We start from the raw sequence: 17043 nt of genomic DNA on the forward strand, positions 1-17043 counted from the left end.
TGGGAACACAAAACTGAAGTAAAGCAAGAACTACAAGAATACAGAGGCACTGTCTATCATTTAACAGGGTGCATAAAAGAAAAAAAAAGCTTATCGGTCAGAACTACTTCTACCATCAAGGTAGTAGAGTTAGTAGGTGGTTTTAGTCTTAAGATACAGTCCTTTGATCACAGAATAGCTGAAGTGGGAAGGAACTTCTGGAAATCACCTGGTCCAACCCCACTGCCACTCAGGGCCACCTCTAGAAATCTGCCCATAACTGTGTCCAAAATGCTTTTGTGTAACTCCAAAGTGGGGAGACTCCATAACCTCCCTGGACAACCTGCACCACGGGAAACGAGGCAGTGTAAAAAACATTTCCTTATGCTCCAAGGGAATTTCCTGTTTCAGTTTGCACCCACTGGCCTGATCCTGTCACAGAACACCATCAAGCAGAGCCTGGCTCTGGCCCGCTTAGCACCCTCCCTTCAGATACGTTGATGAAATCACCCTGTAGCAGAGAAGTCTCAGAGCGAATACTCTCAGCCACCCCAGCCTTTCCTTGCAGGAGAGAGATTCTCCAGTCCTTCCATCATCTTAGTGGAACTTTGCTGGACTTTCTCAGTAGCTTCATCTCTCCTGCACTGGGAAGCCCAGTGCTCAGGTGTGGTCTCATCAGTGCTCAGTAATACTATATGACAGCTAAAAACTCCCATCCCGGGAGTCTTACTAGTCTTACCACCTGCTGCAGAAAGAAGTTAAGTATGCAAGGGGGAGACAGTGGCATCAGAAGGAATCAGAATAGAATTGTTGCTATGCAAGTCAGTATTTATTTTAATTGTAATTTGAGAACTGTGCTCAGTTATGCACTTCAACTGACACATGCAAAAAGCATCACTTTAATCAGCTCCTCAGTCAGTACGTTGGTGCCTCAATTGTGGGTTTTTTCTTTTTTTTTTCTTTAATATAGCAGTGAATACTTACCTGCCTTCTCTGATTAATTCCTCTGCTGACTCGATCTGCTTGTTGAGTTTCTTTACTTGCTTATAGAGAGAGAAGCACTGCTTATGGTCTTGGTCCAGTTTCAGACACTCCCGGACCTCACTTTTCACAGGGAGGTAAGGAGAAGCAGGGGGGGGAAAAAAAAAACCAACCAAAAACCTAGGTCACCACATATCATGAAATTTCACCTAGAGACACACTTGAGTTCTTCACGCAATCTCTCCCTTCATCCAAAAATTAATATAAAGCGAGACTAGCAAGAATCTTCCAAAACATAGGGATACTTATCTGGTTTTGGTTTTAATTCTTTTGTATTGCCAAACACATTCAAGATTAAATGTTACATTAATACCTGACTAAAGAGCCAATGAAAATGGTAACCTGTGAAAAAAATTATATTCAGCAGTTCTCAGATAAATATATATGAAAATTACCATCAACTGTAACTCAGATATATTACAAAGTTCCTGTGTTGAAGCGTATTTTGTGCTGCTTCAAACAGATAAAGCTCAGCTAAGAGTCAAACCTCCTTGATGGAAACTCAGCCAAGCCTGAGCCTGACGTTTCACTGTGAAGAATGTTTAATCAGACTCTGATTAGGGCAAGTATCTCTCAAAATAGCCAAAAGTCTAAAAAAACCCCAAAACCCTCCAGAATGCAATCATATGAAGGAATAAATGTTTTGGATCCCATCGTCATCATAGCACAACCACGCTGTCAATTTCAGGAAGACATTACAAAATTTTATTTTGTTCCTAAACACAGACAAAAATATCTTCTTATTTGAAAATAATTAGGCCTGTAAGCGGAATAAACTAACGGAAGGACAAGAGCAAGCACCCAGCCAAGTCCAGGAGCTATAGAACTCTTTCTTAGCATATCTCACTATGCAAAAAAATATTGGTATCAGGTAAGAATACAGGAAAGAGGCTTATCCCTTCATTCTGATTCCATTCTGTTCTTCAACAGTGCTCTCAATTGTACTTTTTAAGTAACGAAAATACCACCTATACTTCAAATCCCTGTGCAAAGTGATGGCCAGCTACCCAAAGGCATCACAGAAGTGACCTATGAGCTCACAAGATTAAGTAAGCTCTGGAAAGGGGATGCCTAATGCAAACCAATTACTTTCATGTTTACTTTTGGCCAGCTATAAAATGAATTTTTGCAATTATAATCACATGCAGCTTCCATCCACCAAGGAAGGAAACTCAGGCCTTTTCAGTTCTCTTCACCTTATTGAAGGGATTCTGCGGCAGAAACCATATTGGAAGGATTCTGGAGATGAAGGCAGCACATCTGAAATTATGATTGGCAGAGAAACCACTTCTGTGCAAAAGGAAGCTGCACCATTTTTGCAGTTAGGCACAGAGTACAAACTGAACAGTCTGGATTGGGTAAGGGCAGTTATCTGCCAGACTGACTAGGGACATATGGGAGTAAGATCTTAACTTAGTATGAACAAAAGGATAGGGCATTATCAAAAAGTTATCCAGGACTGTCTGCAGGAACGAAAGGCAAACAGCTCTGTACCTCGAGCTCTTCATACTTGGATGCTCCTGTATTTTTATTTATATTTAAGCTTGTAACCTTAAAGTATACATTTTCTGTTTGCATCTTAAACTTAACTTCAACAGAGGTTTAAGGTTAAAAAAAGGCTCCACTAAAGGAAGTTTAGAGAAGCATTTCCTTGTAGGATGGAGAAATACAATGAAGACAGCACCTCTAAGCAACTCTGATGGACAGGTACTCTGGCTTCTGTTTAAGGAAACAAGATCCTGGAACCACTGATGGCTGGTCTTGCCAAGAATAAACATGGGTATCTTCACTGCCAATTCTTAAGTTTCTAGAAAGGAACTCCCTTTATCAGATCTAGACCACAGTTTCTTCTCCATCCAAACCTCACACAATAGATACTTCATGGTTTATCAAGATCTACATATTTTCTGTCTCAATTATAATGATTACAGCGAATAGTAAAATTACCTGAGAGATAATTCATGGTCCCCCAGCTGATAATATATTCTGCTGATTTTATAGAAGGCTTCAGTATTATCATTCTTTAATTTGGCAGCAGCTTTCAAGTCACTAATGGCTTTGCTTGGTTCCCCTTCCTTTATATAACACTCTGCTCGAAGTTCCCGTAGCTCTGCATCCCAAACACAAACCTTGAGAAATCAAAATTAAAGCTTGTTTTTGGTCCATAACACTTCACTTCTTTTCCTCCCCAAAAGAAAAATCCCATTTAATTTCACTTTGCCAACTGCAGTAGCATAAGGTTCAAGCTGCATGCAGAGCTCATGAAATTAGCATCTCTGCTTCCTGGTGGATGCTGTGATGCACCTGCCCAAATAGAAAACAAAGGCCTGAAAATTTTGTAAATGATTCAATGAACTCATGCAGAGAGATGAATTAAATCTACTGGCATTGCTTAAACTAGGACACTCTGTTGAGCCTCCAGGACAAGATACCAGAATCATAAATTATTGTATCTTTCCAAAAGAATAGAGGTAATGAACAGCAAGGACCAAGCTGTCGGTTGCCCTCCAGGAAGAAGCCTGTGGGTAAGATGCAGCTCCACAAAGTTTGACCTTAATATCTGGATTTTAAGAATAAAGAAAGGCAAAAATGTCACAGTAAGGCAAAAATAATTACTCATAAGGAACTGCCTATCAAAATTTGGTTTAGGGAATTAAATCTGTGTCTTATCAGTTGTTTGGAAACTATCATTCTAGAGGAGGCTTTTCTGCTTTTCCACATTGCCTCCCCATAAACCAATGCCCACACTGTGGCAGCTTCTTCACCAAAAGCTCCAAGGCTGTAAACTCCAAGTCAACAGCACCAGTTTGTATGAGCAGAGTCATAGCAGTTAGCTGTCTTTTAGTACATATCTATATGACACACAGAATTCCCGCATGATTGAGTTATTCATGCTTACACTACCAGGCTGTCTATACCAATTAAGATTCAACAAATACAGATATCTAGGGAATAAGCTGAAAATTCAGCTAGCTATATACATTTTTAATTTTGTGGGGTTTGTCTTTTGTTACTTCATTTTCTCAAGACAAAAACCGTCTGCATATATGCAATGAAAAATCCAGATGAAAAAACCTACAACTCCTGCATTTGGCAAAACTTCATTGATTTCAGAAAACCTTTTTCCCAGCTTCCCCAATACCAAACTGTAGAAAAATAGGAAAATATAATCAAAAAAGTTATCTGTAACAGAAGTTTCACTGAAGTATCTTTAACACAAACTATTATTTTGACTTCTTTTGCAGTTAGTGCTCAGCCTTCTCCACTCTCCAACATCACTACAGACCCATGGTGCTCAGCAAAACTAAACCAGTTACACTGAAGTTATTTTCACATCAGTGAAGAACTATTAAACAAAAACACACAGATGTCAGACAGAGGCTCTTACTTTCCTTTCACAGTACCATTTGACTTAACACTTACTGCCAAGATTTCATCAAGAAGAGAAATAGCAGCTTCGTAATCCTCTTGCTGGTAGGCAGATAATGCTTGTGAATGCAGGCGCTGCAGCTCATCAGATTTTGTCAGCTGAGTCTGGGCTTCTTTTTCCTCATTATTGCTAGGATTGGATTTGAGCTGCAAACATGAACAAGGAGAGAGACTCAAACGCTTGTTCAAGGATCTCTTTTAGTCTCATTAATAATCGTATCACGGAGAACTGACTAAAGCTGCAAATAAAGCAAAATTAGTTTCAAAACTCCACTGCAAGCATTTCTACCTCTAAACTTCAGAAGAAAGAAACATTTTGAGATTCAATGCAAGATGTCAGAAGTCAGAGAAATCCAATTCCTCGTGCTTGATCATTCACCACTGGACACTTGATACACAACAGTCACTGTCCCCCATCACCTGCTGGAAGTTGTGGACCTCTCCTTTGTAGACTAATTCACCTCTGCTGGCAGTTACTAAACACTGAATTCCTCAGTTGCAGCAGACAGTGTAACCACGCGGCATAATCGCATCTCACACTTTAAGCACTACACATATTTATAACTTCATGACAGAAATAAATGAAACATGTTCCAGACAGTTATTACTGTGAAGTTGTGTTTCTTACATTTTCCTCACAAAGAGTGGCTACAGCAGCAGGGTAAGAGACTACAGCTTAGGAAAAAGGCTCAGCCAGACATTCACGCATTCTGTTTCTTAATGTAGTTTTAAACAAGTCTAAAGTTTTGTCTACAAGGATTTTCATTTCTCTAACCCCTCCCTCTGAGCAAGCAGAAGTGGTTACATTGTACTTGCCTCTTTTCATTTACACAGTTTTATCTTTTCAAAGAAAATTAAAAGATCTTGCATGCAACTTTACTATCACCCAGGAAAATACATATGGGCCAGAAAGAATCTCAGCCATTCCCTTGCAAAGCCAGGATGTCATTTGCAGCATTACTGTAGCTTGAATGAAGCACTGGCTTCACACTTGTTGCTGATCAGAATGACTTTCAGAATTTAAAAAGGGACAGATCAGCATGACTTTATTTTTTGTTTGTTTTTAAATAAAAACTTGCATCATCTTGCATCCTATACACAGAATGTGAACTAAAGTCGCTCAAAGACATCTAATACTTTTTTCTTTCCTCATTTATCTTGAAGTGGCCTCTTCCTTTTTTCTCATCAGAAAGTTCTTGAAATACATGCTTTTGTGTGCTTATGTCTCTAATGTAATTCAACTTCAGCCCTCAGAAGTCCTTTACCAGAATTCCCCCTGGTTCTAACACCTGAGCATATGAAAGGAAAGTGCCTAAATGCTACATCAAAATCATGCACAGGTCCCACGCTGTGTGTTCAATTCCTCTGTATAAATCTTTCTGAATTTTATGCAGTTTTTCATTTTACCTGGCAAAATCAAGTTGTACTTAGGCCTGAAAATTCTCCTTTATTCCCTACGCTGTCTTTCAGCAAGAGGAGAGCAACGTGATCAAAGAGTTTTCTTCTTTGTAGGCTAACTCCCAATGTAAGTCTCATAAAGCTTTTCTTCTAGTTAGAACTCTGCCTATAACCCTTGATGCTGTGCATCCACTCTCCCCCCAAAATCTGGAGCTTGTAGCAGAGGCAAATTTCTGAACCTGTAATTTTAAAAACTACCCAGTCTACAAAACTCTCCGAAGTTCCAGCTGACTTGTCTGATTTCTTCCTTAATTTCTCTGCATTTTCTTCTTAAAAATTAAGAGCTTTTGCTATGGATGAGCTTTACACTTCCATTTAATAGTAACACTGCACTCCTTAGACTCATGGTATGTTTTTTGCAATATATTTGGAGAAAATGTCAGTGGAATATGAAAAGCAATGTTACAGTCATGGAGGCAAGTCCAATAGTAATAAAAACTATTTGAGTGAAACATCCTAGGTAATTTTAGGTAGTACAACATGTCCAGTTAAAGAAGGGGAAATTTTTCAAGGTATCATTCAAACAAAGTCATGGAGTGTTTCTGTGCTACAGTATGATGAAAATATACACTCCTAAGTTCTTAGTAAGTAATTAGTGTATTGCTATGATCCATAAATCAGTAATGTTAACTAAAGCAAAAAGAAGGCTGTTTGTTGAGCTTGTGAAAAACATCCTGGAGGGAACCTCCATGGTTTGTGGTACCTAAGATCAAGTGATCCATGCACTCAAGGACAGTGCACAGAGGAAAGCCCTGCACTGGTAATATATCAGGTAACACAGCTATGACAGACAGATGGAAAAAAAAACCCAACAAAAACCAAGGAAATATTCAAATATCTTTTCTTCTTTAGCTGGGATGCTACAGATGATCACTGTACCACAGAGGAGTGTATTTGGAGACATCTAATGCTACTCTGATGTGGTTAAGAGAACCTCAAATACCCAACCCAAGATTGCCTAGCAACTTAATCAAAAGAGGTTAACTTACAGTGCCATAAGATGGCCTCTCCCACCTACATCCAAAACAGTATTATTACACACACCAACCAACCATGGAAAGCTGTTGTCCAACATATTTTGCAACAAGCAAGGGTTTAGATGAGAAAGCAATCTGCAGATGCGCAGAGTTCAGTCACTTGGTCTTGGCTGACATCTAGTGGAGCTGGAAGCTGTGCCTTCAGTTTTGAGCTCTGAAATGTTTGTTCTTCCAAGGCAGACAGAATTGTGTATTTAGGACACCTCAACTTACAGTACTTACTGCAATAAATTGCAACTGTGAGTGTTACAGTCAGTCTTAAAAAAGACTAGAATTTAAAAGAAATGTAACAATTCGGCCCTTTCCTCACTTTCCAATAGACAAGGCAGAAGTTCTCTCTAATCTTGTACCTTCTACAGAATCCACCAACTCAAATGCTTTTTGTTTTCTCTATAACATAAGCAGTCACTGACAACACTGTAAAGCATATACACAGGGCTGCCAGGATTTGCATTGCTTTTGTCACCTTTCCAGAAGGCCTTCCATCAACCAAAGTATGCCAATATCCCTTTTATTTTCAGTAAAAATCACATGCTTACAGATAAAATGAACATTCCAGGGCTTTCATGGCTTAAGGCCTTAGACACGAGTGTTGATGCACCCACAGATCTGTCCTGCTGACTTCTATTAACCAGAAACTGTTAAACCAAACAGAAGGAACTTGATATTAAAGCATACGAACACTCAACCTAAGTTGTAACAGAGAAATAATTACTATTCATATAGTATGAGCAACAACTTTGTAAAATCACTAAAGGAAGTCTGCTTATTCCTTGTTTCATGTGGAAAACCTGGCCCATGTAAAGAATCTCATCATCTTGATCCATCTGTTGGCCAAAAGGAGAGGTTTCTAGAAATGCAATATTGCTTAATATGTGAAGGCCTAAGTCTGAATCACACCTTCTATCCAAGCCTCGTGATTAATTTCATCCAACAGGAAAGTACAGAGTACAAAAAAAAAACTATAGCTAAAAATAACACATGAAAGCTGGAATCTCAAGAGGCTCTGCTCCAAAAGGGAATACTGCATCCTTTGCAGCTAGGCATTCCCACTGCCTGTTCTCTCACACTAGCACTGCCTCATAAGACAGCCAGTACTGACACGCCACAGAGGGCAGGAATATACAAAGAAACTGCTTAGCAATCATTTAAAAATATTTAGGGTGCTCACCATGAAACTTTTCCCTGACACTATGAAATTAGATAGAAAGAATTTGAGGACATGAATGTTCTTTTCTTTTCATGAGTATACGTTAAAGGATAGGTTTACTGTTAGATATAAAGAATAGTTTCAATGTTTTTTTAAGTTCTACACAAAGCCACTGGTCTTACAAGCTGGGAAAGTTTGCCTGTCATCCTTCCCTCCATTTAGACGGACTAAATTTTTCTTGCTTTCTCTCCCTCAAAAATGAATGTATCTCTTAAACTGTTGGGATCCCTTTTAAGGAACATAACTACAAGAGAAAGGATGGGAAATCTGAAAGATTTACAAAACAAAGGAAACCTCTCAAAGAAACAGGTATCCTACTTAAAGATTTCAAAGTATTTAGCACAATTTAATCCACTCTCCAAATTAACCTATTACAAATTACTAGTTTAATATTGTTTGCTCATTTTGCTTGAATATACTGCACTTAACTGAAAATTATGCTCTTCAAAACAGACCACTTGACAATTCTCCAAGTACACAGGCAATATTGTTCATAGAACAAAGGAAAATGGAAGTTAGATTGAGGACTAATATGCTATTTTCCTAAATCAGTTTCTGAGAAGAAACTCTCTTCTACTTCAGATTTAAAGCCTGACTGAGGACTGAAACCATTTGACTGACCAAAGGCAGCAACCAAATTTTTGCAGCAGGTTTGGCAACAGGGAAAGATTCTTGACAGTTGACTGGAGAAACAATTCCATATGCAGCATTAAGCAATACTTAAACAGTAACTGCAAAGAGATGCACGCACAAACTCACAATCAACACTGGTATTGCATAATTGCTACTGCAGCAACCGTGTCCTCAGTTAATCCAAGCTGAATGACTCTCTCCCACACTTGCAAACAGCAGGGCAGTGCTGCTATCAGACCACACACTCCTACGAAAGTTACTGAGGGAGAAGCAGCCAGAGGTGCCATTGCTACGTGAACTTCAGAACAAGCTGCTGGAGCTCTGCTACAGACACAAGAACTGCCTGATGCATTCCTACCTGCAAGAGCCATTCCTCACAGCTGTCCTGCATTTACTCTCACTAGTAAGATTTCCATTAAACATCTGCATCCACACGACTGCTTTTTCCATCCCTCTCTTCAAAGAGAGCCAACAAGACAGCACCTGTTACATTGCAAATTCTTCTTATTTTGGCTTAAGGGACACACCAGCTGTTCAAACTAGCAACTCTTGAAGAGCAAGCAAGAATGAAGAATGAATCTTATTTATATTCATATTTACATTAATTTTGTGCAATAGAGAGGAAACCAAGATTCACATTTCTGAGGAGTTTTTTTCTGGGGTTAGATCAGTTTACTTTTGCAGCATAGGGCTGAAATGCACAAAATATCCATCAAAACTAAAAACTGCCCAAGCGAGTTTTAGGTGGGTAATATCCAACTAGGTGTATATGGAAACTGCACGATTCCTGATCATGGAAAGAAAGTACTGTCAAGACATTCATGAAGATTGAGAACTCTACAGATTAGAAGACAGACAGAGGGATGCCACTGTAACATACTGATTTAACTGCTCAGTGACTAAATTAAGAGCCAACAATTATTTTGCAACTGGTAAAAAGAGACAGGAACCTGCAAAGCTTGATCCATGATGCCCCTAGTGATTTCCCAGGGAGACATCAACATAGTGATGTAAACCAGAGTTCAACTACATACTTGAGTCCCATGTCACTTATTTCTAAATGCAGGTTGCTCCCTAGTACAGCTGTCAGCAAGCAGAGATCATCAAGTGTCAGGCACACACAAAGAAAACTTTCCAAAGTGCTACATAGTTTCAGGCAACACCTCATTTCATCTGCATCACTATACTGCAACTTAATTGGTCATTTATTCACACAAGGTTGCTCAGCTACTACACTTGCAAAGAACAGGAAAGACAAACTCAGGCCTAGATACCATATACTCTATAGAGCATCAAAACTGAGCTGTGACCTTGGCTCAGAACCCAAACTTAAAAGTAATGATGTTGTTCAACACTGGTCTCCAACTTACCACATTTTTAAAGTCATCCTCTGCTTCATCAAATTTTCCTTGCTTAAGCAGTAAGTGTCCTCTCTGTAATCTTGCCTGAAATGAAACATAACTTTTTATTTACAAATGGGAATTGAGCAAAGTATGAACACAAGTTTCATTTTAGTATACCTAACAAGCTGAAACAGAGATCATGACACCCATTTGTTGTCTTTTTGATTTAATAATGTTCTTGTAACACCTCTTTAATGGTAAAGAATTGCTCTGCACCAGAACTGAGGGACAAAAAGCAGACAGTTTTTATGGAAAGAACTCATTTGAAAAGTTTCACAAATCGAAGTGAATGTTGACTTTACACCACTTTCCTGATTATAACTGCTTACAGATTAAGTAAATAGCAGAAATAATAAACACTAAACGATTCCTATATTTAATTATTTCATTAAACTCTCAGAATAATAGGAGCTATGTAAAAAGACAAATTAATGATTTAGAAGACTTTGAATTTAACATTTGCTCCTTTATTGTGAACTATACACGCCACGGCCCACAAGAAAGGGAGGTGAATCAGTTGGAGAGGATTCCAGCATCACTTTCCAACTAGTGAGGCAGTCTCCACATACAGTACATAGAAGCAAGAAAAGGTAAGCCAATCAGAATTTGCAACAATCACACAGGAATTCTGTGAGATTGGGACAGTTCCTGTGGAGAAGAGATACCTCAAATCTAATGCTGATTAAGACAGAAAAAAACCCAGAGGCATCTGTGTGCTCTCTTCTCCCTGCCTCAAATGGCACAGCCTTGGTGAACAACAGAATAACCACAAGTGAGAGAAGAAAAGTGTTTAGTATAAATCCATGAACTTAGTAAAACTATCAGTTGTTCAAATAACTGTCTAGACTGTACTCAGCATAGCTGCAAACTAAGGCAGGTACACCACTGCTATTATTTTATCCTCTTCAAAGCCCTCTGAGGGATGATGTATTCTCTATTCCTGTTGAGCCAAGTCTGAAAAAAACCCCAAACCTTCTTTAAAGCAGTTTTTTCTTTACATGTGAACGATCTTCAATTCCAGTAATACTTACTGATGTGAAGTCCTGCTTTAACTCAACCACTTTACTTAAATCACGAATTGCTGCTTTAGATTTGCCCATGGCTAAGTACACTGTGGCTCTTCTGTAATAAGCAATGTAGTTATCAGAGTCCCCCTCTGCAAATGAACAAACAGTAATCAGAACACTATCTCAAAGCTACTGAAATTTCTGGTACAGTGGAACTCTAATGACTAAAAATATATTATCTGACTTTTATGCCACTGGAAACAATGGTATACATTAATAAGACATAAAATTTGCAACATTACACAAGCAGTATTTTCTATGCAGTTTAATTATATAACAATAAAGATTACAGAAATACTGTAAATACCAAATAATTAAGAGTGAAGGTCAAATATGTACATGTTCTTCAGCTTTATACAGAATAGCCACTACATACTAATGCTTTACCTCCAGCTGCAGGCCTACATTTGAAAGCATGTTAATTCATCATTTTCCAGCCCAGGCACTGATCACCATATAGGATAATGCAAATATTCCCAAAATTACTAATATGTTAGTCCAATGTCAACACAGACACAAACTCTCGGTATCATTCATTGAAATAGCAGCAACTAGTGGGCACCAACATTCCCTCTCACCAGCAGACAAATGCACACACACAATCAAAACCTGAAGGCTAACTTCAGGGCCCACCCATTTCATGTTGTCTGCTGATCAAAATTCCAAGATCCAGAGATTTTAACACTCTCCAAGCTAGCATATACACATATGCCTATACAGGAGGCAAACATCAGTCTCTGAAACAAAGAATAATTTTCTTAACATTCTTCTTTATGCACTATTTCACAAAAACAGGTGACAGTTACTGTGGGCTCTCAAGGAAAAGTAACTTAAACCACCAAAACAACCCTATGCTGGAAGACAGGAAACCTTTTACTACGCTATTAAAAACATAATAATCCAGAATTTGCATACAAGAATATCCATATCTGAGGAACAGAAGTATTTTTCTTCCTCACATCATCTGAGGCTAAAGTTGAACTTCAAAACAAATGGAAGAAATAGCACTACCAAAAATCTTACGATCAGTAACCAAATTTCATAGCCAGCCACCTCCATTACCAAAACACTAGTTCAGTTCTCACTGAAAAAGCTATCTGCACTCTTCCTCTACAATGTCTTGGCCTGTATGTCTTGACAATGCTAATCTCCAGAGCTGAAATTTAATAGGAACTCCCATGCTGTATCCCTCCTTTTATGTCAGCATTGCAAACATCAAGTAAACTCAAATGTTACTACCCTTAAAAAAAAAGAGCATTGAGTCCTAAATGTGGAGGCTAGGTACAAATCGACAGCTGAAATTAAGGAACTTTATTAATACACAAAGGATGAAATGTAGGAAAGAGCTAACACAGAAAGCCCATTCCAGCACCAGATGATAATCTGACAGATAGTTTTGCCTCAGCACTCCAGAAACAGTAATGAATAGCAATTGACACTTATGCAGACAGAAGGCAGCTGCTGGGATCGAAGAAAGAGTTGAAAATTTAACTGAAGAGAGAGAATATGGACAGTAACTTTCATCTATTTTAGATGTTTGCAGAAAAAACAAAAATAGACTGGCTGAGGCAAGACAGAAAGCTCTATCTACCTCACAATCTACAACAATGCAGTACAGACAGAAAAGAACTCTTACCTCCTCACAAGCACAGCTGGCAAATCATGCTTAAAATCTTTTCAAAAAGGCAAAATACAAAGAAGAAGTAGTCTGATGAAAATGAGGCAATCAGGCTAAAATCAGCATCCAACCAAGAATCCCATAAAGGTCACAACTGAGGTGGTCACACTGTAGCTCTACAACCTGCTCCAGCACAGCTGGCAAGGCAGAGGGTTTCACCCATGCAGGTACCCACTGTCATCCCAGCTCACACCACTGCTGCCTCTGCACCATCACCAGGAACTGCACAGCCAGAGACTGAACTGGTCTCCTCATCAAATCCAAGTTCAAGTTTGCCAACCAATAATAAAGGAGAAAATCACACTGTAGCGCTAATTCTGCACAGATCCCACAGAAATGCTTTGGCAGCAACACACAAACCAAAGGCAGACTGCATCTAGGTGGAACAAGGAGCTTCCATGACAGAAAAAAACCCAACACTGCCTCCTCCACTCCCTTTATATAAGGGAAGTTGTCTTGGAGAATGCAAAGAAAATGTTAATAACTCAAACAACCAATGTTTCATTTACATCTCACTATTAAACTAAGGCATAAATAAAAAAAGTACGACTTATGAATGTATAACATCTCAGTAATGTTATTTTCACAGAGAAAAAAATGCACTTGTACACATTATAACAAAGTCCAACAACTTAAAAAAACACACCATGAAATTAAAAAACTGTAGTGTTAATGGACACTGCTCTTTACTGGTGCTGTCTATGCTTCAATTAAAGGTTTTTAATCAGTAAAGTTGCTTTAAAATTCTTAAAAGCAAACATTTAACTTTGTAGTTTGTTGAAAATGCAGAACACCAAACAAGAATGAACTCACTAGTTGAGTACAAGAGAAGGACAATTTTGCTCTCTACTACCAACTCAGTATCTCAAACTTGCAGCATCAGTTTCACTGAGATATCACCCACTACAAGATTCAGTTAAGAAAAAAGAAGAGAGAGAGCAACTATTTTAAACATTGGATTTTTTACAGCACTGGATAGGACAAAGCATGGATAAAGTCAGCCTTTCAAAGACACACTTTGAAAAACATCATAAAGATGAAACCTGATCTTGATGGGATTAGACAGACAGGGAAATATCTCATCAAATACTATCAGAGCCAATTATAATTCCTTTCATACAGCTAGCTTCCAGAACAACATGTTTATTTATCATGTAGTTAATTTAACAGTTTTCTTCTATCAAAACCTAAGCATAAATATTCTACTGCATCTCTGTTGGCTTCTGTCCAAACTGCTGTATAGATACCCCAACTTCTGTGACTCATGGAATGCAACTTGCAAGAAAGCAGGATATTCAATGAAGCAAACAGGGGGAAAAACCCACCCAAAGGTATTTCAGTACAAGAATCACCTCCCTGAGATACGCACCTATAGCTGCATGAAAGTGAGACAAAGCATCCGCCAGCTGTCCAGCAGCCAATAATTTCTTTCCCATTTCAAGTTGTTTTTCTACTTCTGCATTTATTCCACACTCAGCTCCTTAAAGAAAAACAAAAAGATCAAGGTTTTGAATGACCAGTTTGATTATACCAAACACATACAGTGATAACACAATACATGTAACAAACCATTATTGACAGAGGCAGAAGTTGCATCTTCCTGCACCTTATGTAATCTCAGAGGTCTTTTCCAACCTAATGGATTCTGAGATTCTGTAAAGCACCCTTCAGGCCTAATAACCTCATACCACGTCCCAATTAGGATGTGTCAGAGTACACAAAACATTGTTTTGCACCCCCTTGTGACAAGGCACCACACATCTACACATTCAGTAACATACTCTGACTTTCAATTTCAGAAGAATCTGGAAAAGCACTCATAACATACACATGCAGCAAATGCACAAAGGCTTTAAGTTAAAAGTTCATGACCCTGATGGTAACTTAATACTTAACTGAGAACTGTTCGGCTACTTAGAGATTGGCTTCTCATCTACTGCACTTTTGTCTCATCTTCATAGTTTCCAGGGCAAACTTCTTCAAGATAGCAAGTTTTGACAAACAATTAAAATTCTCACACCTTCTCCCTTTAACCAGTAGCATGAAAAACATACTTAAGTTTTAAGTCTTTGAAGTGCCAGTTTGAGTTTAAAGCTAATAAACTGCTGCTGCTCAACCAACAGGGAAAGACTATTGTTGAGAAGAAATGAGCAGTCGAGTTCAAGTACATGCTGTACATACATCAACTCAGCAAGAGCTTTTTCATTTGCCCTGCTTCCAGCAGTCTTCAGATCAGGGCAGAATTTGACTACAAATTACCCACCAGCTTATGACTATTAAAAAACTTTCACACTAGAAAAATTTTCATTTATTAAGAGGATACCTTATACCTAAATTTAAGCAAGGTAATATACTGAAATCCTGAATAAGCACATTACAACATTAAAACACAATGATTTATAACTTATTTCACCCAGGTTTTGCACTGAGCTAATTCAGATAGGTATTTGAATTCATTTTAAATACAAAAATGCAGCAGCACTTTGAAGTTGTTTCTTAAAATCCAAATAAAAATGTTACAGTACTAGTGATTGAGGGGAAAGTATATCCAAACTTCTCACACTGAAAGGTTGCTAAACAACAGTGTATTTGTAATGAAAGAACAGTAATTTCTTATCACCAAATCATGATGATTTTAGACCCAAGAGCTCTCAACACCTGGAATCTTAATTTTTCTTTTCTATTCCATTATACAGCTCATAATTCTTTTAATTCCACATTATAAGAAAATCCTTGAGCTGTCTAAACTAAAATGAACAAAATCCCCTCTGTATACACTAGAGAAAGTTCTATCTGCTAAAAGAATGATAATAATTCAGCAAGCTGGATTCAAGGCCTTCAACTCAATTATTTGTTTTAGAACAATGATAGAAAATTAATTTTTTTTAATTAATAGAAATTACTTCATGGAGCCCCAAATTTCCAGTGAATATTTTTTGTTTAAATAGATGGAGTTAAAATTGTCTACATGATGAATAATTATTATTTGAGGATCTTACTAAACAATACATTTTAAAGTAAATTCTAGGTATGTAAAAAATGTATTCCCATTTTATGTGAATGTCCAATTTGCAGTAGAAAAGGACATTCTTCCTTGCCCACTTTGCTTCGCTAGCTTAAAGCTTCGATCATCAAGTATTCCAGTGTCCTTTTACATAACAAGCAAGCATCGGAAACACAATGAAAAGACTCAGAACTGGAAAAAACCTCACCACAAATTTCCCTTGCTTTGGAAGGATGCTAGCAGTAAAGCAGGTAACGAACCATGAACAGACCGAAGCATTTAACATGACCTAATACCAACCAAAAACCTTTAAGTTTCATCCCTCCTGTGTTTCCCCACACACAAATAGCTGAAATCTTTCAAAACTTGTCAGTTTGGAGCTTTATCTTCGAAGTGGACTGTAAATTACTCTTTCATGAGCTTTCCATCTACCCAAATATGACATTCAATTTCCACAGTCTCAAGCATCCTTGTTTTACATTCAGTCACATCAGGATAGCTCCAAGAATACATTTTTCCACAGTAAGATGTACCTACACAATTTGGTGTCTTTCCAACACATTATGTTCAGTACAGTTTTACAGTTACATAATATTTTAGGTGGAAGAGCCATCTTTTTCCTTGAAAATAATGAAGACAATTAATAAAGGAAATGAGAAAGGTGCCCACTGATAGCAAATAAATAATAACAGCAGGAGCAACATGGATAAATAAAGCAAATTGTGAAGTACTGTAGATTCCCTGTAGAGTAAGACTAATTATACTTGACATACTTTAAACCATATATTATATCTTGGCTCTGCAAGTTGCTGAACATCATAAATTGATGCATGAATCTCCAGAAACAGCCTGCATCATCAGCCTAACCATGATGAAAAGCGACATTTACCATAACTACTCAGGAACACTCTGCACTGACCTGATAGTTGGGCTGTTTATTCACAGAAATGTATTGCTCATTCATTTTCTGGCTGTAGGCAAACAATTGCTCTAAATTAAGCAGCCCACAGTAGACATCCAAAACCTGGTAACATAAGCACAGGAGTCCAAGGACTCAAATTCTCTGCAACCTATTTGGGTATCTACGCACTCTTTGGTCTGGGA

At 38.1% G+C, this 17043-nt stretch overlaps 1 protein-coding gene across 1 annotated transcript in view; it reads right to left on the reverse strand.

Annotated features, from left to right (window-relative positions):
* Positions 1–17043, reverse strand: part of DNAJC3 (DnaJ heat shock protein family (Hsp40) member C3) — a 30524-nt gene that overhangs the window by 10024 nt on the left and 3457 nt on the right. The window contains exons 2-7 of the mRNA XM_008632405.2: positions 14305–14415; positions 11222–11346; positions 10158–10232; positions 4444–4596; positions 2968–3149; positions 964–1083 (exon numbers count right to left, since the gene is read on the reverse strand). Coding sequence (XP_008630627.1) covers positions 964–1083; positions 2968–3149; positions 4444–4596; positions 10158–10232; positions 11222–11346; positions 14305–14415 — 766 coding nt within the window. The remainder of the gene's footprint in view (positions 1–963; positions 1084–2967; positions 3150–4443; positions 4597–10157; positions 10233–11221; positions 11347–14304; positions 14416–17043) is intronic.

The sequence above is a fragment of the Corvus brachyrhynchos genome, unplaced genomic scaffold (assembly GCF_000691975.1).
Source record: "Corvus brachyrhynchos isolate BGI_N302 unplaced genomic scaffold, ASM69197v1 scaffold12, whole genome shotgun sequence".
NCBI classification, from domain to species: Eukaryota; Metazoa; Chordata; class Aves; order Passeriformes; family Corvidae; genus Corvus; species Corvus brachyrhynchos.